At 36.3% G+C, this 22,674-nt stretch overlaps 1 protein-coding gene across 2 annotated transcripts in view; it reads right to left on the bottom strand.

Moving 5' to 3' along the window:
• Nucleotides 1-22,674, bottom strand: part of mta1 (metastasis associated 1) — a 107,874-nt gene that overhangs the window by 68,416 nt on the left and 16,784 nt on the right. For both annotated transcript variants that reach the window (XM_005158860.5, XM_001333237.8), the window contains exons 2-3: nucleotides 4,829-4,896; nucleotides 1,067-1,160 (exon numbers count right to left, since the gene is read on the bottom strand). In XM_005158860.5, the coding sequence (XP_005158917.1) occupies nucleotides 1,067-1,160; nucleotides 4,829-4,896 (162 nt within the window). The remainder of the gene's footprint in view (nucleotides 1-1,066; nucleotides 1,161-4,828; nucleotides 4,897-22,674) is intronic.

The following is a 22,674-nucleotide window of genomic DNA, read 5'->3' as shown; positions in this document are numbered from 1 at the left end:
ATGTGTGGTTCGGTGTGGTTCAAGATTCGATGTGTTGTGCATACCTCAGTTGTAACGAGTGGTTATTTGAGTTACTATCCTTACTATCAGCAAAATGTCTGGCCATTCTCCTCTGACATCAACAAGGCATTTATGCCCACAGAACTGCCACTAATTGGATATTTTTTTTCTTTCTCAGACCATTCTCTGTAAACCCTAAAGATGGTTGTGCGTGAAAATCCCAACAGATCAGAAGTTTCTGAAATACTCAGACCAGTCCATCTGGCACGAACAACCATGCCACATTTGAAAGTCTCTTCAACCACCTTTCTACGCCATTCTGATGCTCAGTGTGAACTGCAGCAACCGTCTTGATCATGTCTACATGCTTAAATGCATTAAGTTGCTGCCATGTGATTGGCTAATTAGAAATGTGCGTTAACGAGCAGTTGGACCGGTGTACCTAATAAAGTGGCCGGTGAGCGTGTAAGACTTAAGGTTTGGGACTCTATCAGGTGAAAATCTGATATACCTGCTCACACTGCAGACGTGAGAGCACAGATCCGATTCATATTGGATACATTTCCACATATTAACAAGGCCTGAATCTGATTTTAATTAATTGAATCCATGGAAATTGTTTTCCAGCTTACACATACATGGGCCATATCCCATGTGTTCCACATAGGAGAAATAAAAAAGGGAATTGGGTCAGTTGAACCATGCAGTGTAAATGCAGCCTAAAAGTATCGTATTTCTTTTTGTTTTAGACTACGAAACCATAAGTGTTAACATAACCACAGCTGATCAACAGTTACTTAAATACGCAATGAATTGATGTTGATATTGACAATTCAGATATCCATTTTACTAAAAACGATGTTTGTCTGAATGCTTAAAACAATCCGTTACCATTTCAATCTGCTTTAATTCAATACATGCTCAATCTAGCATTCAAACAAACATATGCCTAGCAAATTATGGTCAAAACCAATTTTTGAAGTGTTCCAAAAGTACATTCAAATGGGTATTCAGTCATTGGCAGCGATAAGCATTGTGTTCAAAGTGGTCTCTGACAGCTACTCACGTGCATGTTTGTCAGCGAGGGCGATGAGTGTTGCGGAAATGTCTCTGCGGCGGTAGAAACACACCACTTTGGCCTCCACGTTCCCATTCGCCGTCTGCAAAACGGAAAGAGAGTTGTCACAGCAACAGCCGCCAGACCAATCGGCTGCCGTGGAAGCCTCAATATGCAAATTGAGGATCAAACCATAAGCATGACCTAAACACCTCTGCACTTCCTGGGTGATCTGAGAGGTGATGGAGAGAAGATGAGGAACGCAGCCCGAGGGCACGCTGTGATGTTAGACATGACCTGGGAGTGTAAACACCATAAGAAGAAAAGCTGTAGCAATTTTGTTCCAGTCATTTAGATGAAGGTTTTGCCAAGCGGACAATTCAGAAAAATGAAAAACAAATCTAAAGCAAGCTTGTCATGCTGCAAAACTGAAAACCTGAATGATTTTCTTCACTTTTTTCAAGGGGATATTTGAAGAACATTCTAGTCACAATATAATGAGAGTGAGAGAGAACTGCACTACAATAGCATCATCCATATAATGGCTCTGTGTAATCAAAGACATGTATTTAGATATAATAAACTGAAGATGTTTAGATTGTGTCAGCATTGAAAAAGCTAAATTGAATAAGTTCAATTACTGAATTAATAATTCAGACTAAGGGTTATGTAATAATGATAAGCTGCTGAATTTCTGTGTGGCATCTTGGCAAACGGTGCCAGATTGTATAATATGCGTATACTATGGCCCAATCTCAATTCTACCCCTTAGCCCTTACTACTACCCCTCATTATGCAAGTTTACGTGAAGGGGTAGGGGTGTCCCAATTCTCAAGATAGCCCTTGAAACTGGTATTTCCACACTCGAACCACACTTGAAACCAAGGGGTACAGAAATTTCCTGAATACACCATCTACAGTAGCAAAATGGATGCACATACAAGTCTGGAGAAGTACAAATTTAAGAATGTTTGTATGTTTTGGCATTATTAATCTTTTTTTTACAACAAACAAATATATATTTTAATACATTCATAATGATGTTTGTGTTTTACGGTCATGTTTAAAAAAAAAAATAAAAAAAAAGTAAAAAAATTTAATTTTGCTATCTATAATCCATAGTAAAAACTCCTATATAGTAGTCCCACAACATATTTTTACATCTGACACTTGATGGCGCTCGAATACCTGGTCAAAAAATTTTAGTGACTAAGAATTTCCTTTTTCCAATGTCTGGCATACATTTTTTGTGTTTACAGCCGCAATATATCACTAGTGAAAGGAGAGGCGGGCAGTTTTCTGATCGCACATGAGTACATGCGCCAAACAAATAAAGAAATAAGGGAAAGAAAACATCTAGCCTTATAGTCTGGGGTCTTTTTGCATATAATCACCCTTATGTTTCCCTTTTAAATGTAAGGCTGCTGCATAAAATAATAAAGTAGTTTTAATTTATAGTGACGTTTTTTGCTGCGTCCTCCTTTATGTTTCAATAACGCAAAATAATCTTTACACCATATTAAAGACACAGCAGACAGTAAAGGTTTTCGAGAGTTTTTGTCAAGTTTAAAATGTTTGTTTGTGCGCGTTTAGATGCCTGTATGTGTGTTTGAGACCGGGCTAAAGCGCTCCTTCAGCTCTGTTATGCCGCGAGCGGCTTTTTTCTTTATTTATTTTGGAGATAATACACAATATAAATACAACAGAAGGACATACAACTTAACAAAATACGTGCCCACTTTCGTAGACTTTAAACAATATAGTGTCATATCTTGATAAAATAGCTTTAATGAAATATAATTTAAAGAATTACAAATATCGGATAAATATAAAATCATATTAAATAAATAAACCAATATAAAATAAACAAAAGCTAGCTATATGTAGGTAGCCTATATACAATACATAAATCGAACCGTTTTAAAGCCACATATATAGCCTAACTTTGATTTTACAAAGACCTATCTGAAAAAAAAAAAAGATTTTCGATATTTTATAAAAACAATTAACACCGGAGAAGGTTTGAAATATTATTTATAAAGTATTTGGATATGATGATATTAATCAAATCGGGCAAACAGAGCAATATTTGGGTGAGTGAAAGCAGAATCTAGCCTATACCTTTTTTTCTGTCACCCAGTCCTGCGCAGCGCTCGCTGCTTTAAACGCATCAGGGGAAGTCCAAACACAAAATGGGTTCTATATCCTCAAACAACTGTTTATGTTTTTATATGACGTGGTTAAATTTATAAATGAAACTTTAAATGAAGAGCTTTAGTGAATAGCTGCCGAACGCAACAAATATGGCTATATTTTATAAGGCTACTCGCTCTTATGCTGAAACACTTAACACGACTAATATCAAAACGAGGATGTTATAAAATACATGCAATATCGAGTTATAAAGGAGAATTTCGGTGGCTTTATATTATGGATGTGTGCGCTCTCTGTGATGGGTCCCTGCGTTCGGCGAGAGCACTCCATGCACAATGCCAGTTGGTCAGCGAGTAAACAAATGTAATGAATGGAAATACACAGGTCTGTGCGTATAGACATTTCATGTACTGCTGTACAGTAACGTGTCATTTGTTTGTTTCGGTTGTCTTCATTTTAATGGTTTCGTTTCGTGATGATTCTATGGTGTGCTTTATCTGAAGTGGGCGGGTTGTGTGACGTTTGATTCGGGGACGTTCTGTGGGCGGTGTTTGCGTGACGCGCTGTGAGCTATTAGCTCGTCAGTGGAAACGCGACATGATTTCGGCCTCATTTCTCAACCTACCGGGCTATTGGCCCGGCCCGGCCCGATTAAAGCCCTGGCTCGCACTGGCCCGATAGTGGAAATGCGGCTACTATGTATCAAGAGCCAAGGGGTAAGGGTAAGAGTACAAAACTAGAATTGGGATTGGGCCTATTTTAGCATTTATCTTAACTTTCCAAGTTTTTGTCATTGTTGTCGTTTTCAGTTTACATTGCTTTCATTGTTTTGTATTTTAAAAGCTGGTATTTTTACAATATATTTTAGGTTTTGTTATTTTAAAGCAGGGTCCTGCAGACCTATTTATGATAGCTTTTTAGCACATTTTGTAATTTACTTCCTATCATTGTATAAAAAAAGTCAACATTTTTTCACAATTGCATTTGACTTTTTTATAATAATAATCAATAGCACAAACAGTAACTGACTGACTTGGTAACTGCCATACTGATTTCACCAAGCAAGGCAAGTTCCTGGATTAACATCTATGTTGATCCTGAAACCACATTCCAATCAGCCAATCAGAATCAAGCAATATGTTTACCGTTTATGCTATTTAGGCTTACAGTTGTGTTTATGCACTTCTACATGATTGTTATCCAACTATGAATCTCCTCTGATTTGGGGAATAAATTACAGTTATGGTCAGGTTTATGGGTAGGGAATTGGTGTGGATTACATTTTCCAACAAAAATGATGTTCCAGGATCAACATAGATGTTAATTTCTGATCGCATCGTACTTCGCAAAATTGAGCCTTGATAAACTTCATTTACATACTCATCATAAGTTGCATGTCAGAAAAGGAAACTCCTAAAATTGAACACAAACCGTCAGACTCTTTTCATTGCAAATGTTTGTCATTAGTAAATCCTAACGGCAGTTTTTAAACACCAAAAGAGGTTTTGCTCAGGAGCACGCTGTTAGTAAATCTGTCCCTTAAAGTATTAAAGGGTAAAAAGCTTCAGTCTTGTAGTGTTAGGCTTTTAGCACCACAGAGATTTGTTTGTTACTCACCTTGTTGAGTTCCTCTATTCGCCTGATCAGCAGTGGGTTACTGGAGGAGTTTTCGAAATAAACATAATCTGTGAGGAGAGAAAGAAACAAGCGTTAGTGTTTGCACACCTCCAGTCTGTCAGCGACAGGCAACAACTCCTGTCAGGCTCCCACACCTGCTGAAGCTTACCGGACTGTTTCAGAGACTAAACACAGTATTCTCAGCCGGCTACATGACAGGAGCGCCTCAGCGTTTTGGCAAGTTCCCCAATGACAACGCTTGAAAACAAATGCCATGACACTGCGAAATGCTATGGAGTTTGTAACTCAACCTCATAGACAACCTTCAGTGTCCACTTTTGACTGACAACAAACAACACCAGTATTAGGAGTGTCACGAGCAAAATAGATCATTAATCTCAAACAAGATCAACAAAATGCTGATTTTCTTTAGAAAATGCATCCATAATACAACTGAAATGCACAACACTTAATAGCAGATTTTTAATAGTGGAATAAAAGTTAGCGTCACGTTTCGAATTGAAACTTTCTTATTCAAATCTGGAAATGAATAACCTTGGTATTGTATTTGTTTACAAGTAGTTTGCTTGTTTAGTTTCAATTTAAATAAAAAAACTGTCCAACTAATATTGTTAAACATAATAAAGAAAAAAAAAACTAAAGATTTGTTTTCTAAAAAAAAAAAAAAAAAAAACCTGACACAACCAGTGATGCAACGGACTTTAGATTTTAAAAAAGACTGTATAACTAGCTTAAGAAATATTTGTTGAAGTTTACTTTGGAGATCGAATTTGAATTTTGATCTCAAACAATTATTCATTAATTCATTTTCTTGTCGGCTTAGTCCCTTTATTAATCTGGGGTCGCCACAGCGGAATGAACCGCCAACTTATCCTGCAAGTTTTTACACAGCGGATGCCCTTCCAGGCGCAACCCATCTCTGGGGAACATCCACACACACAATCACACTCACACTCATACACTACGGACAATTTAGCCTACCCAATTCACCTGTACCGCATGTCTTTGGACTTTGGGGAAAACAGAGCACCCGGAGGAAACCCACGCGAACGCAAGGAGAACATGCAAACTCCACACAGACACGCCAACCAAGCCGAGAATCGAACCAGTGACCTTCTTGCTGTGAGGCGACAGCACTACCTACTGCGCTACTGCTTCGCCCTCAAACAATTATAAAAAAAATTAATTGTTCGTCCAGAAATCTGTTTCACATGGAAATTAGTGTGAAAAAAGGCAGATCTAATGTGACTTTTGCAGCATGAGATGAGCTTCATCTATTGAACTGTATATGATTCTTTCAAGTTTTAATTTTTTAAATGAAAAGGAAATCATGCTGTTTTGTGCTTGTGCTCAGCCTCAGAGATAAACAGAACATGCACATGTAAAATCATCATTTGGTGAATCAAGGCAAGTTCAATTCTTACATTGAAGATGCTTAAAGCACAGTTTGTTTGTATTTATTTTTATTTGTATGCACAGTTTCTATTGTATTTATTCCTTTCCCATAATTGTGAGAATTGTTTGTTTGTTGGATTATTCTTTTGGCCCATTCTGATGCAGTATTGTTCATTGTGAATTGTGAAAGATCTTTAAAATGAACAGATGTAACAGCAATTATTATTTACACGCAGGAAAAATTTGGTGATATGGCCCAGTGATAACCGTGATTACAGTTATGACCAAATAATCAAGATTATGACTTTTTTCATAATCGAGTGTCACAACATTATCAACGTTTTTAGAATGAAACCCATCCACTTCCCTTTTTGATTTAAGTTCAGAAAAATGATCTCTACATTACGCTATAACATTCACGCTCCGTGGGCATGTGCATATTTTGATAGCATCTACAGTATGATTGCAGTCTACCTCTAATGTAACTGGTCAATTGACGAATCAAGGTGTCTTTATCATTTTCAAAATGCACCGTTTTCGAAGGTCAAAGATGCCGAAGTAGTTTGGATACCAGGAACAATCATAACCATGTGCTTTTTAAAAGAGAATGCACTAGTGTAAATGACACCTTAACCCTTGTGTGCTGTTGGGGATGTTTTCCTCCACTCTGGGGTGATTCTGAGTGTTAATTTGGCCATAACTTCCTCTGTGCTTCAGCAAATGAAATTATTTTTTGTGACAACTTACTGACACATATTTTGAGAAAATGCTGTGAAAATGTAACAATCCATTCTGGGCAAATCGACTACACTTTCGTTATGTTCTTGGCTGTTTTTGACCCATTGACTTCCATTATAATGACATTTTTTGATACCAAAGCCATGACACCATATATGATAGATGTTTTTGTTTATTAATTAAGATGTGCACTCCCACATGCATTTAAAGTTTACCGAATTTTTTGTACTTTCAACTTGACAATGACACGATTTATAATTTCGACCCTTTATTTACTTGTAAATCATAGCAATGTTTCGTGTCATTGGCCCTCCAACCAGTGCGTTCAGTTCGTTCTTCTTGTGTGTCAACCCTCCTTCCCCACCGTATTTGTGTGTCTGTGTAGTGTGCGTGTGCTTTTGGCCTTGCTCCAGGGCGTGTGGGTTCTGTGCAGGCTTACAGCTCTGTGGGACGTCCCCCGCAGGCCTCAGGCTTGGTGGGGTGCCTGGTCTTAACCCTGTGCACGCCAAGACCTCTGGCAGATTACACCCCGCGTACAGCAGACAGCATAACAAACACACACACACACACACACACACACACACTGCCACAGTAATCCCATGGTTTTGGTTTGAAGGGGAGAGGAGGGGGGGCTAGAAAACCAAGTCTGGCAAAAACACATTTGGAAACTCTGTGTTTAGTAGCGCAGCCATGTGAGCCCACAGTTCCTGTTTCAGAGAGAAGCCTGTTTACTAATACATCAATTTCAGGATTTTACTGAGATAATAAAAGGCAAAAGCAAGTGTTAAAATTCAGGACAGAAGGAGGAGATTTACAAAAGTTGAGTTGAGGAATACATCACCTCATTTTTTAATGTTTGCCACTTTGTAAGACAGTTGGTGTAGAGATATGGTAAATTATGATAATGATGACATTAAAGATTTACACCAACAATTAGGGCTGAATATGATGATATTTTGTTTTTCCACAATATACTTAAATATTTTGTTCAAATGTAAATAAAAGCTGAGAAATAAACACTTTTTCCACAATGATGTACATCGTGTTATTGTCTTTTGGGAGAAGCCTGTGTCATTTCTGGTCAAATGAATAAAACGTTTGTTGACTAAAGTTGAATAATTGGCCAGGTGTGTGAATTATTGCAGGCTTGACTGTATATTAAGATATGAATATGATTTAAATAACTGTATTTGAGAAGAATTCATAGTTTTACATCAATGGACAGTAAATAAAATATAATAAATTAATTGCAAGCATAAATTAATACAATAGAACAGAGATACAAATTAGATGGTGCTCTATTGCTTTGTGGGAAGGATAACAGCATTGAGGTACAGAAATTAAAAGATCAAATGTAAAACACACTGCATAAAGTAGTCAACATTTGAAGTGGATCAAAACCTTTCATCAAAGTTGCCTTAAAACTGTTCAACAACACTCATTCTTCAATGTAAGGATGTCGCCAGGGGGGCTTATTGGTTTCTTTTCTTGTGCATACCACCAGCCACTAACTGCCCATCTGAAAGATTTTTTTCAGCATAGAGGTCATTTAGTCATGCAACTTCACTATTTGTAATGTTACAGTAGGGCTGTGCAATTAATCAAAAATCCGATTTCGATTTTGGCTTCTAACAATTATGAAAAACCTTTAATCGAGATAAACGATTATTGCATCATATACCTTACGCATCATATACCTTACGCTCTTAAAAGCGTGAAAGACCGCGTGATTCTGTGTGTTTGCGGCACGAAAAAACACAGTTAGAAGCATGCGGTCAGCATTTAGTCTCATTCGCACACTGAGACGAGCAGAGCGCACACATCTTAAGTCATTAATGTGAGCGCTTTAATGGTCAAATATGTGTCAAAACGCAGTGTTTAGTGATTATTCATATTCACCCTCATTTGTGTAATAAACAAACACGTTGAGAATCAAAAGACACATGAAAGAGAAAACTAAAGTGACAGCGCGCAATTCCTGCTGCCGCCTGTTTTCATCATTATTAATCAAACAAAACAAAAAGTTTTTCTAACGATGAAGATGCTTAAAGCACAGTCAGTTTTTATATTTTATTATATTATATTTACTTCTTGTTCCTTTGCAGGATGGAAAATAACTGTATGCAGTTAAAGTCAGAATTATTAGCTCTCCTGAATATTAGCAACCCTTTCCCCCACAATTTCTGTTTAATGGAAAGAAGATTTTTTTTCAACTTATTTCTAAACATAATAGTTTTAATAACTCATTTCCAATAAATGATTTATTTTATCTTTGCTATGACGACAGTACATAATATTTTACTAGATATTTTTCAATATACAAGCATTCAGATTCAAAGTGCGATTCAAAGGCTTAATTGAGTTCATTGTATAACAGTAGTTTCTTCTGCAGACAATCAAAAATATATTGCCTAAGGGGGCTAATAATATTGACCTTAAAATGGGTTTCAAAATATTTAAACCTGCTTTTATTCTAGCCGAAATAAAACAAATAAGCCTTTCTCTAGAAGAAAAAAATTAAGAATTTGAGGAAAAATTTGAGGAAATACTGTTAAAATTCCTTGCTCTGTTAAACATAATTCGGGAAATATTTATTTTAAAAAATTCTCAGGAGTGCTAATTATTTAGACGTTAACTAATAATTGTTTTGAATTATCGTGATTACAATTATGATCAAAATAATCGTGATTATGATTTTTCCCAAAATCGAGCAGCCCTGTTACAGTATGTATTTAAATAATGATGGTTAGTTCCTTTAATTGAAAGCTCAGATTTGATTTTCACAATTTCTTTTGAGGTTTACTGTATTTACTGTATACAAGTTTGTTTTGATTGTTCAGTGTTCACACTTTACCATTGAAAGAACTTTGTAGCATCATTGTTTGAGAGTCTCTTTAACACTTATGTTTATTATATTATAGAGAGATCAAATATTTGGTTAAAAATATTTTTGACTATTAAATCTATTTGGCTTAATGTTAGGTTAGGATTTGTAAATGTTCAAAATATGCTGTAAAGTTAGTGGTGTATAAATGATTCAATACAATTATTCTTGAGTAAAACTTCAATTGGTAAAATGTCTTGTGCCTTACTCTCTCAGGCCTTAAAAACATGCAAATGATACAATTTCACTCCATTATTGGTAAACTCTGCAACAATTTCAGAAATCTTTTGTTTTGAACTGTGACTCTTGCTTAAATATAATCCCAACTCAACAATGCATGTCTATGCGATGTGACTATTGTGGAGGCACACATTGCAATCTTGATGCTGAAACGATATTTTGTGCAGCTCTAGTTTCTGGGTCCAAGCCGCTGCTCATGTCAATTGAGAAAATATTTGTTCATGGTGACTTTTTAGTCACAGATCACACATTAAAGTCAATTTCTTATCAAATCCGTGGCACGTGAGCAATGTTTCCAAATTGCATTGTCAGTAGGGGTGTAACGATGTATCATTGTACGATTTATTGCGATGCAAAAATGTCACAATATGCATTGTGGCGTTATGACGATGTCATTACGATATGACGTCCATTTTCTCTTATTAGTTGAGCTGTTTGCACGTGAGCTACGTTCCACCTGCTGTCGCACGTGAGTTCAGATTGCAGCAGCAGTAATGTTAGCAGACCAAGATGAGTGGAGTTGAAATAGAGGATGGCCCATCCTCTCAAAATCAGACGTCTTTCAACATTTCGGTTGTACTGTACAGTCATTGCTTTAGACTCGTCCGCTTTTTGACACGCATACTGGGTCAAACATAGCCTAAGTTTTAAAGTCTTCACAGTGATTTACATACTTTGCACAGCGACATGAATACCTCCTAATGGTGTTGAAAGAGTCACATACTGTATTTATAAGGTACAATTCAACTTAAAATATCATTCTGTCATATAATGATGTATTGGCGGCCGCAAAATCACACATGACGTGAGCTGACCGTGAGCTGTTACTACAGAGGGCGGACTATGATAGACACGCGCACGAGCGCGTCTGCTTCAGTGAACAGAACCTGCAGGTTGTGACTAACAGGTATTTAGTCACATTTTAGAGTTATGATTACGACGAGCATGAACTCTTTTGAGTAAAGAGGTAAAAAAAAATGCACGTCAACATGACATGGACAGCGCCGACATCAGCGACGCGGAAGAAATAGTAAACCAGCCTAAACTGCTGAAAAGAGCCACGACTGTCCTGTGTAATGAAAAGACGGCCACCCTGTCACTTATCATGCCCAAAATGAAGACAGCCATCCATAAAAACCTCTCAGACAGATACACATCAGTTCAGGATTATTTCATAGAACTGCTGATTACCTGGAAATGTAGACTTTTTTTTTTTTTTGCACACACAAAAAACGCAAGTTATTTTTTTTTTTTTAAGCAAAGCCTTAAGCTCTTTCTTACTGTTTACAATTCAATTGAATTGAATCATTTCAATAATATTTTATCAGAAGTTTTTAAATTGTTTTTTTTCAGAGACAGTCCTGTTTAATTTATTTTCTTAAAGAAGGTTCAGTTTAACAAGTTGAAACAAAAGAAATACATAAAAAACAGTTTACTTGGTAATTAAATTATTTAAAATAAAATTTGCATTTCAGTTTAATTTTTTATTTTTATTCCAAATATCGTGATACATATCGAACCGTGAACATTATATCGTGATACACATTGTATCGTGAGCTGAGTGTCTCGTTACACCCCTAATTGTCAGTAATTTTTCTTACCATATCTGTTTTATCTATTATACTTTTGTAAAGCTGCTAGTGACCATTACATGTATGCAACATCATTAATTCATTCTCTTAGGTGAGGGGGGATCTCATATATAGAGGAAAAATGTACTTATGTAATGGCAAAGTTATATAAGCTTGAAGCATCAAAATCGGTACTTTGTATCGGCTGATCACATTGATGAGAAATCGGTACTCGGTATCAGCGTATTACAATGGTGAGAAATCAGTAGTTTGTATCGGCTGATCACAATGATGAGAAATTGGTACTGTATCGGCTGATCACAATGATGAGAAATCGGTACTTTGTATCAGCTGAACACAATGAGAAATTGTTACTTTGTATTGGCTGATTACAATGATGAGAAATTTATACTCGGTATCAGCTGATTACAATGATGAGAAATCAGTACTCGGTATCGGCTGATTACAATAATGAGAAATCGGTACTTGGTATCAGCTGATTACAATGATGAGAAATCGGTACTTGTATCGGCTGAACACAATAATGAGAAATCGGTACTTGTATCCGCTGATTACAATGATGAGAAATCGGTACTTTGTATCGACTGATCACAATGATGAGAAATCGGTACTTGTATTGGCTGATTACAATGATGAGAAATCGGTACTTTGTATCGACTGATCACAATGATGAGAAATCTGTACTCGGTATCAGCTGATTACAATGGTGAGAAATCAGTAGTTTGTATCGGCTGATCACAATGATGAGAAATCTGTACTTTGTATCAGCTGAACACAATGATGAGAAATCGGTACTTGTATCGGCTGAACACAATAATGAAAAATCGGTACTTGTATCCGCTGAATACGATGATGAGAAATCGGTACTTTGTATCGACTGATCACAATGATGAGAAATCTGTACTCTGTATCAGCTGATCACAATGATGAGAAATCGGTAGTTTGTATCGACTGATCACAATGATGAGAAATCGGTACTTGTATTGGCTGATTACAATGATGAAAAATCGGTACTTTGTATCGACTGATCACAATGATGAGAAATCGGTACTCGATATCAGCTGCAAAAATCCTGATCAGAGCATCCCTACCTGTAACTATTATCAATTGCTTATCAAAAGCTGCATAGATACATATTCACTATGAGTATTTTACAATCAGCATTTTAGCATTATTTTGTATTATACACATCCATAATTTTCCTTAAACTTACAATAGCATACATACCTATTGCTTGGGTATTATTGTAGCACAGTTTGCTAAGCACAATGTCACCAGACTGTGGCCTTTAATATATTTATTTATATATATATTTTTTAACACAAACATCAGGGCATGCCAAGGGTTAACACCTTTGATGTGAGGAGACATTAAAAATACTGCTTCTGCTAGCTGACATTACATCAACGCAGATTAAAACAATGAATGTTTGCAAATGATGCATGCACTGGAGGTAAATATTTTGAGCTATAAACAGCATTGTGCAAGAATCCTTAATTAAGAGACTTTATTAATTGATATTAATTGATCTGCCACAATCATAATTTGCATGAGTAGAAATAAGTGATTGGATTTTACTCACACAACAATGTTAGTTAGCTTTAATTTAAAGTGAAAACTGAAGTGAATAGTAATTTTTTAATTTTTTGGGGGTGAAAAAAAGGAAGTTTGTGCCAGATATCAAAACTTAACAACAATATTATTATTCATTCAATACAACCCTATTAAAATATATATTCATGTTTAATCAATGATATTTTTAGGATGAATGGGCTGCCCAAATTACATCACATACAAGCAATCATACAATGGCAGATTAAGATGAAACCTACAGTAGATTTACATGTAATGGATAGCTTTTATCACTTGTCACTTTATACCGTCAGGCCTAGAGTGAACACAGCACTGGCCACAAACGTGCTGTTCAAATAAGCTCAGTCTACAGAACCGCTGGCTGCAAAGAGACACAAAGTGACTTTGCTACGTCTCAATGACTTAATGTTGTCTTGGAAAGTCTGGGAGGCAGTTCCTTCCTGTCTGTTGTTGTTGGGATTTGTATGCTGGTTAGTCTGCAGACACACCGTCTGTAGCGCAGAGATCTATTTAATGTCACAATATACACACAGAGGGTCTACTCCAGTTAACAAAAGGTGAACACAAACACAGAACACCAAATAAGTAGATATTTATAATAGTGGGCAAATATAATTTCTATGAAGATTTTTTTCAGCTTCTTAGAGTTTAATGTCGAAAAGTTGCTAAATTTCTTCTGGTTATGGCACAGTGCTGAGTGGACGCAAAATGGAGCTCCGCAAAAAAGACTGACTTAAATTCACTTCTTTAACTCTACAATTTTTGACAGACTGATTCCATTTTTACACTCAGATACATCTTAATGTTCCAAGAAACCAATTAAAATGACACAAACCAGACAAATTAACGGTACCTGGGGAAGTAGATGCTAAATCCAGAGAAGCTAACGGCAGAGAGGAAGCTTCCGGTGCTACCATCTATCATAGAATGTGCAATTCTTGACGCTATCCACTCACTAAAATTGGACTTTGCTGTGCCATTTGATTGACTGCTCCAGGCAATTAAGAGAGTAACATTAACACAAATAACAGAAATGTTCAGAAAAGTAACATTTAAAGCACTAAGATTTCTTTTTTTTTATCATTGGTTTCCACACAAATAAAACATTTTTTTTTAAATCTAAATGAATAAAAACAAGACTTTCTCAAGCATTAAATCAGCATATTATAACGTTTTGAGTGCTTTGCTGATGTTGAAAATTTAGATGTCATTACATATTGCCCTTTTTAAACTTTAATCTGTAAGACTGTAAAATATAAGCAATAATAATTCATTCAATTCAATAATTCAATTTGACATGAATATTGAAATCTGACTTGAATTTGGAGTTCCCACACCATCAAATGTTTAAAAACTTAAAATTAAAGGTCTTTCCAGATCCAATGCCCTCAAACTCAAGCACTAAATGTGCGGAGACAATTCAAGTGAGAGCAAATTACATTGTGTTACCTTGTAAGATACATTGTTACATTATGCAATGTTAATATGCAATGATTCTTTCTTGTTTGTTTGTTTGTTTGTATCTGTTTTAGGCCATATAACAAAGATCAGATATTTGTATTTCGGGTTTGCATAAAAGTGACATAAAATTTGTGATCTAGTGAAAACTCCATTTAGTTCCGTGAAGCACTGTAAACAAAAAAAAATCTATTTTGAGGTTTAAATACAGATGAAAATTTGTTAAAAGAAAGATAGATATATAGAGATGTGCAAAACCAGAAGTTCTGTGACTAAAACGACACTTTAGCGGGGAAAATAAGTACTGAACACGTCAGATTTTCTCAGAAAATATTTCTAAAGGCAATGTTGACTTAAAATTTTCACCAGATGTTGATAGCAAAGAAATCCATTTATACAAAGAAAGCAAACCTAATTAGTTTATAAATGAAGTTATGCATACTAAAATTAAATGACGCAGGGAAAACAATATTGAAGGTAGGTGTAGAAAGGCAGTGAAATCCCAGACAGCAGCTGAAACCTTTCAGTAGTTATTCAGCAACCCTCTGCCCTTCATCATTGTGAATTAATATTCACTGCTTCAGTTCAGTCCAACATCTTCATTATACGAATAGGGTATATGCCGAAGCATGCTAATAGGACTTTGAATTTGCCAGTAACCTGGGTTAATTGCTTCCGGTCAACTTTTCAAGGTCTGTTTTCTTTAAAACTCATCGATCTCCACTGGCTGAGTGATATCTGATATAAAGTGGGTCTCAGATTGTACAAGAAGCACTGCATTAAATAACATTTTTCCCCACCATGTCTTTATTATATGAGCATTCATTTTACCCCAGTATATTCAATGACGCTTCTACGCTATCCTGCCGATTCTGACGGGCGAGTGTGAGTAAAAGGCTTTTGTCGTGTTTTATGCTTGAGTAACTACATGAATGCCAAAGTTTATTTAACTGAATGTAAAAAAAATAAAATCACATTAACAGGTCACCGGAAGTTTATCAGTATGGGAAAAACACTAGCTCGGCATATACCCTATAATGAAGATGAAACCAGGTTGGACATTTCAGCAAAACAATGATCCAAAACACAGCCAAGGGGACTCTGAAATGCTTTCAGAGAAAGAAAATCAAGCTGTTGAAAGGCCCAGCCAATCACTTGACTTGAATCCAACAGAAAATTCAAATTAAAGATCAGATTTGATAGACGAAACCCACAGAACCATCAAGATTTTTACACCTGACCATTTCATGCAACTTCATTCTCCATTTTAGAGGCGTCTTTAAGCTGCCATCACCAAAAAGCCTTTATATAAAATATTAAATGTGTTTCAGTAGTTCAGTCCTTTCTCCGTGTGTCATTCAATTGTTACACATACAGTAACTAACTTTTCAGCGGTTTTTTGTTTGTTTTGTTTTATTTTTATGCTTGTATTGTTTGGGCTTTTAGCAAAATCCAGTTCAATTCCATGTCAACAGCTCCTTTATAAATATTATTCCCAGGAAAAAAATATGACGTGTACAATACTATATTTACTCATGCATACGTGTACCAAACTAAAATACCAGTGCATTAAGCTTCAAGTTCTCATTCTTACAAACATCACTTCCTAGATGTGAAATCCAAAGTCTATGGTTTAGTTTGTGACTAAATGTTGTAAATTCTGAATCCAAATAAGAACCGGTCGTGAACCCAATCAATTTACAAGACCTTGGCATACTGAACGTTCCACCCTGTCTGAGCTCCAAGCATCCACGTGCGTTTGTCTCTATCAATGTGTATGTGTGAGACTCCAGCCGCACCTCTTTGCTGCTTTACTTAATGAGTACAAATTCTACCACAGGCCTCCCGGGTCAGAGCAAAACCTGACATGGAGTCAAAAAAATCCTTGCGCAGAACCAGGAGAGGAGCATGCAGAAGTCCTCAAGGCATCACCGCTGTCTCACGCAGCTTCTGCCAGCCCTCCTGCCATCATCTCCGGCTGCCTGTGCCCACAGCGAATGCCATGCCCCTAAACCCCCCACCAATCAGCATGCGACACAGCTCGTGACATCACAGTGCAGTCAAATTTCCTGTGATCCAATCCGTGCATGTTGCCGAGCCTTGCTGAGGCCGAGAGAAAGCAAGACAGACAGAAAGAGAGTGTGCGAGAAAGAGAGACAGAGTTAAGTGCAGGGAATCCAAACAGGCCAGAGGAAGTTGAGTGAGAAGCAAGACAGACAAAGAGCGAGATGCAACAAACAAGTCTTTAAAAAGAGTGAGCCATTTCAAAAAATATTTGAAGAATATTTTTTTTCAAGAAAGAAACCAGTAGTCAGCTTTTTTTTCCAAGCAGTAAAACATATAGTTGGAAGTTAAAATGATTAGCTATGTTCTGATTGATTTTCTTTGAAATATTTTCCAAATGATGATTAACAGAGAAAGAAATTTTTCAACAGTATTCCCTATAATATTTTTTTTTCTTCTGGAGAAAATCTTATTTGTTTTATTTTAGCTAGAATAAAAGCAGTTTTTAATTTTAGGGTCAATATTAGGGCTGCACGATATTGTAAAAAATGGTTATTGCAATATTTACTTTTTCCACAGTATACATAATGATTAGGCATGAGACGATAACCGGTTTTGAAGTTTACCGTGGTTTGGAAAAGTCAAGGTTTTAAAACCACTACAATTTCTGGTTAAACAATTCCTAAGGTATTTGTTAGGGCTGCTTGATTTTGGGAAAAATCATAATCACGATTATTTTGGTCATAATTGTAATCACGATTACAGTTGAAGCCAAAATTATTAGCGCTTCTAAAATTTTTTTTTTTAAATAAATATTTCCCAAATTATGTTATTCAGAGCAAGGACTTTTAACAGTATTTCCTATAATATTTTTTCTTCTGGAGAAAGTCTTATTTATTTTATTTCGGCTAAAATAAAAGCAGGTTTAAATATTTTGAAACCCATTTTAAGGTTAAAATTATTAGCCCCTTTAGGCAATATATATTTTTATTGTCTGCAGAAGAAACTACTGTTATACAATGACTTGCCTAATTACCCTAATTAAGCCTTTGAATGCTTGTATTTTGAAAATTATCTAGTCAAATATTATGTGCTGTCATCAGAGCAAAGATAAAAGAAATCAGTTATTAGAAATGAGCTATTAAAACTATTAGAAATGTGTAAAAAAAAAAAAAACTTTCAATTAAACAGAAATTGAGGGAAAAGAGTTGCTAATATTCAGGAGAGCTAATAATTCTGACTTGAACTGCATACAGTTATTTTCCATCCTGCAAAGAAAAGAGAAATAAATACAATAGAATAAAAATATGAAACAAACTGTTTTTTTTTAAGAATTTTCACTGTAAGAAAAGCACTTGAGCTATAAAAGTCCTTCAGTCCAGAGCAGCGAGGGGTTTTCTTCTTTTCTTATTTAATTAATAATGATCAAAACAGGCGGCAGTAGGAATTGCGCGCTGCCACTTTAATGGTTTCGCTTTCACGTTTCTTTTGATCCTCAACTCGTTTGTTTATTACACAAATGAGGGTTAATATGAATAATCACTAAACGCCGCATTTTAACACCTATTTGACCATTAAAGCGCTCACATTAAGATGACTTTAGATGCTTTGCTTGTCACAGTGTGTGAATGAGCACAACCGTCTGCAGCCCGAATGCTTCTGTGTGTGCGCACAGTCAGAAGCAAAACTGCATGCTCCAAACAGGAGCATGCGGTTTAGTTTGCGCTTTTAAGAGCAACATATGTTTACAACTAGAAAAGGGGCGGCAAATAATGGAATAATCGTTTACCTCGATTAATGGTTTTTCATAATCGTTATAGGCCAAAATCGAAATCGGATTTTCAATTAATTGCACAGCCCTAGTATTTGTAAGGAGTTCTTTGTGTGTTTTTTAAATATATGTTGTAAAGAAATCCAAGGTTTTGAAACTAACAAAGACAGCAGAAGTCAATAGCTACATTTCCTTCCACCTTTATGTGCATTTGGATATGCACATAAAAATAAAAACAGTTGATGGAAACGCCAAGATGCGCATACATTTTGAACATGATTTAAATATCTGAGTAGGATAAACTTTTATCCAATAAGAAAAGATGCACAAGTTATGAAACACTTTTACCAAACAAATCCAAGTATGCACATTAAAAAATTTTTTATAAGAGATCATGTGATGATAAAAATGTATGTGAATGTGTGTGTCATGTGTGTGTTTTGGTCATTGTAAGATGCCTTAACCATTTCAGTATTAGTGTATTATATTGTTTATTAAATCAAGCAAAAATATTTTGTTTTCACTTTCTGAAGTAGCAGGTCAAAATGAAGTTCAACTTAACCCATTAGCAGATTGTTTCACTTGTTTTAAGTAAAATAGTCTTGTATTTATTTTGAAATTTTATCTAGTTTGGACTAGAAACAAGACAAAAACTCTGAAATATAATTCAGACACAGCGTGACATCCTGTGATGTGACTATTGTGAATGTTCACATTGTGATTTCGATGCTAAAACTATATATTGTGCAGCCCTTGTCAATATTATTAGCCCTCTCAAGCAATATTTCTTTCCACCTGTCTACAAAACAAACCATTATTATACAATGACTTGCCTAATTAACCTAATTAAGCCTTCAAATTGTACCTGAACAATATCTTTAAAAAATACCTTAGAAAATAAGCATAAACGGGGGGCAAATAATTCAGGCTTCAACTGTAGGTAAAAATAATTAGCTCAACTTGATTAGATAAGTGGTTGCTCCTGGGCTTTTCTGGGTTGGAGGTCCTGCAGGGCCCGGGATCTGCAGAGACCCCCGGCCTGCACCGGTCCTCTGAGTGCACAGAGGCCATTCAATCCCTGTCTTAGGACAATCAGTCCGGGACCCACGAGACATCTGTTACTATGGCAATACCAGTTAATTCAAGCTTATGCGCCAAACACATACACAGAGCATTAGTGCAGCTCTTAGGTTATTCTTGCTCTCTGCCTCCGGCTCGGGCATTCAGGGTTATACAACACCTTCGACAATAATACAGAGCCACAACAGCTCTTAATTTACAATCAGTGGCGAGATATAACAAGGATCTTATGATATTGATGAAAAAATAAATAGTTAAACAATATTTGACTGGATGTGTTTTTGTGCTGATATATTGTCTTGGGTATGCTAAATTGACTGTATGTGTGTATGTCTTGATCCTCCAGGTTGGGGGTTGAGCGTTGGGTTAACGACCTACCTTGTAAAAAATTTGATGTTACGAAACATCAACAAAGTGCAGCTAAATATCTTTGATATAAATAGTCCTGGGAGTAAGCAAGTATGTCTTGGATTAAAGATGCAATAGGTGATTGTCTGCATTTTGTGTTCATGCTGGCTGAAAGAGTCTTCTTATAGTGAGAGCAATGATTAAGTTAGAAGTCTAAATGTATTTATATATTCTGTGACAGGTAATGTGGGCTTTCCTACCTGCCTGTCAATGTATTTTCCCAACTATGTTCACACAAACAGGATGCACCGTCAACGCATTCAGGTATGATGTGCAGACACAATGAGAATGGCAGGCAGATATCAACAACCTGTGCTCTGCCTGTACTACAAGTTTTCCTAGCAGTGAATGACAATTTGTATGATGCACTGTATTAAAGTTGTCTCTGGTCATCTGGTCTGTGTAAATTCAGAAGGCAAGGCTTTGAATGACGATTTTCAGAGAGGGTGGTGCATATGCAGAGCCTAAAATGAACACTCATCAAGCACCAAATGCAAGTAAATCTAAATATTGTCAAGCATTTATTGCAGTTTTAGTAGCCAGTTGGCAGGTATTGTTTTTATCAATTACAACAAAACTTAATGAGAATTAGATAAAGATGTCCTTTATCAATGACAGTCAGAGATTTCTCCAACACCTAACGGCTTTGAAGGTTTTCAATATATGGCTGATTAGCAGATTCAGATTAAATCGTTTCAGCTCTCCTCACTGAAAGCATGAGCACAACTAAATGCACAAAAATGGGGAGTACAATAGTTTTGAACTTTCACGTTTTGTACTGAATAACTTTAACCGTCAGTATTTTTAAATATTAATATAGCTACTACTAATATAGCAATTCTTTTAAAAAGTTGTTTAAGTTGTTTGTTGCCCAAGCAGGTGCGTGCATGTAAGATGAGAAATAAGAATTCTTTTGTTATTTTTTATAAGAAATATGTCTACATTAAAAATAAACATTTCTATTCATAAATGAGTACTAAAAAAAATATTTTTTTATGTTGTCTCTACATTACCTCTAAAATTTTTTTGCGGTCTACAAGTATCTAGTATACATTCATTCATCCATTCAATCAGGGCGAACGCACGGAGAATAAAGGCTCTTTTTGCACTTTATTGCGGACACCAAGAGAATTTAGCTCCTATCCATTATGCACGACAACACTGAAAATTCTGAGCGACTGAATACTCCGACAGTCGTGTCCAAAATGTTGTGTGCAGGGGAAAGGCAGCTTGAGTCTCGACTGGGTCAGAACGTATTTCTGTGTGGAGTTTGCGTGTACTCCCCATGTTTAAGTGGGTTTCCCCCACAACACAAATGAATTGAACAATCTTAATTGGTCGTATCGTATGAGTGTGTGTAAATCAGTGTGTTTGGGTTCCCAGTGCTGGATTGCAGCTGGAAGAGCATCATCTGCGTAAAACATGTATGTACAGTTGGCGATTTATTCCCCTGTGATGACCACTGAGATAGAGACTAAGCCAAAGAAAAATGAATGAATGAATATTTCCAGCATTCATGTTGCATGAAAGCAACTATTTTAAATTCAACACAGTGATCATCTGAGAATGTTCCAAAGAGACTCACTGGAAAGTAGAAAAGGTCTGACACATTTAAATGCTTTTTTTTTATGTTTGTTTTTTTGAGCGTCCCACTAAAAGTGTTAAGATGTTATGTGAAGTTAAAAATAGTCCAACCTTTAAAACGTTTCTAAAGTCCTCATGTTCACTACGGTTCTGTCCTGCCAACATCCGTTCTTTGTGACAAAGAAACATAACAGGGTCAGGTGACCCCTAAATCCAGTCTTATGAAGACACTGAGCTAGTCCTTCAGTCAACTATCAATGTGTTTGATTTGATGTAGTTTTGGGGCCTAAAGATGTTCAAAGTTTGCTTGAATGCTAGGGCACTGACTTTGGCGACATTACCATTTTAAAAGTGGTGTAATTCTAGAAGGGTTTAACTAGTCTGCAGTCTGTAAGAGCTATGGATTTCTACAGTGATGTTGTGTTTATATGTCTCTGTGGTCTTTAAGAAAACAGGGCTTTGTGTGTGAAATTGCAGGGTCTGTAATTGTCCCACCTACATACACACAAAAAAGATCTTCACACAATGTCCACTATGTGTAAAGTATTCAGCAGCACGTCATTTTTCACTTCTCAATGAGCACGGAGCCACAAAAAAAACATCATTTACTTTTATTTATTTTATTTTATTTTAAAGAGCCCATATTATACATGAAATAGGGTCATATCTTGGTTGTAAGGGTCTCCAACAACAGTGTAATATGCATGCAAGGTCAAAAAACACTTTCATGGTCTTATAATCTGCATTTATTTTTACCTAATTATCCCAGCGACTCCTGTATGAATCGTCCAGTGATTCATTTGTTCCCAAACCCCTCCTTAGCGCGAAGCTAATCTACGCTGATTGGACCGATGACAGTCTGTCGCGATTGGTCGACTGCCTTCAGTCAGAGAGTGAAATGGCCAATAGCCAATCAGCAATATAAAAAGTAATCACAGTTCATACACGCTCGATAGTGTAGGCGTGGATTTTAGCTGCCACACACACACAAAAACACACACACACACACCTCCGGACGACAACGCTCCCGCTTCCGCCCGCACCCGCCAGGTTTTAGCCTGAGAACCCGCTCCGTTTT

Source organism: Danio rerio, chromosome 17, assembly GCF_049306965.1.
Source record: "Danio rerio strain Tuebingen ecotype United States chromosome 17, GRCz12tu, whole genome shotgun sequence".
NCBI classification, from domain to species: Eukaryota; Metazoa; Chordata; class Actinopteri; order Cypriniformes; family Danionidae; genus Danio; species Danio rerio.
Note: the sequence above shows the minus strand (reverse complement) of the source record. Positions and strands in the feature narration are given on the sequence as shown.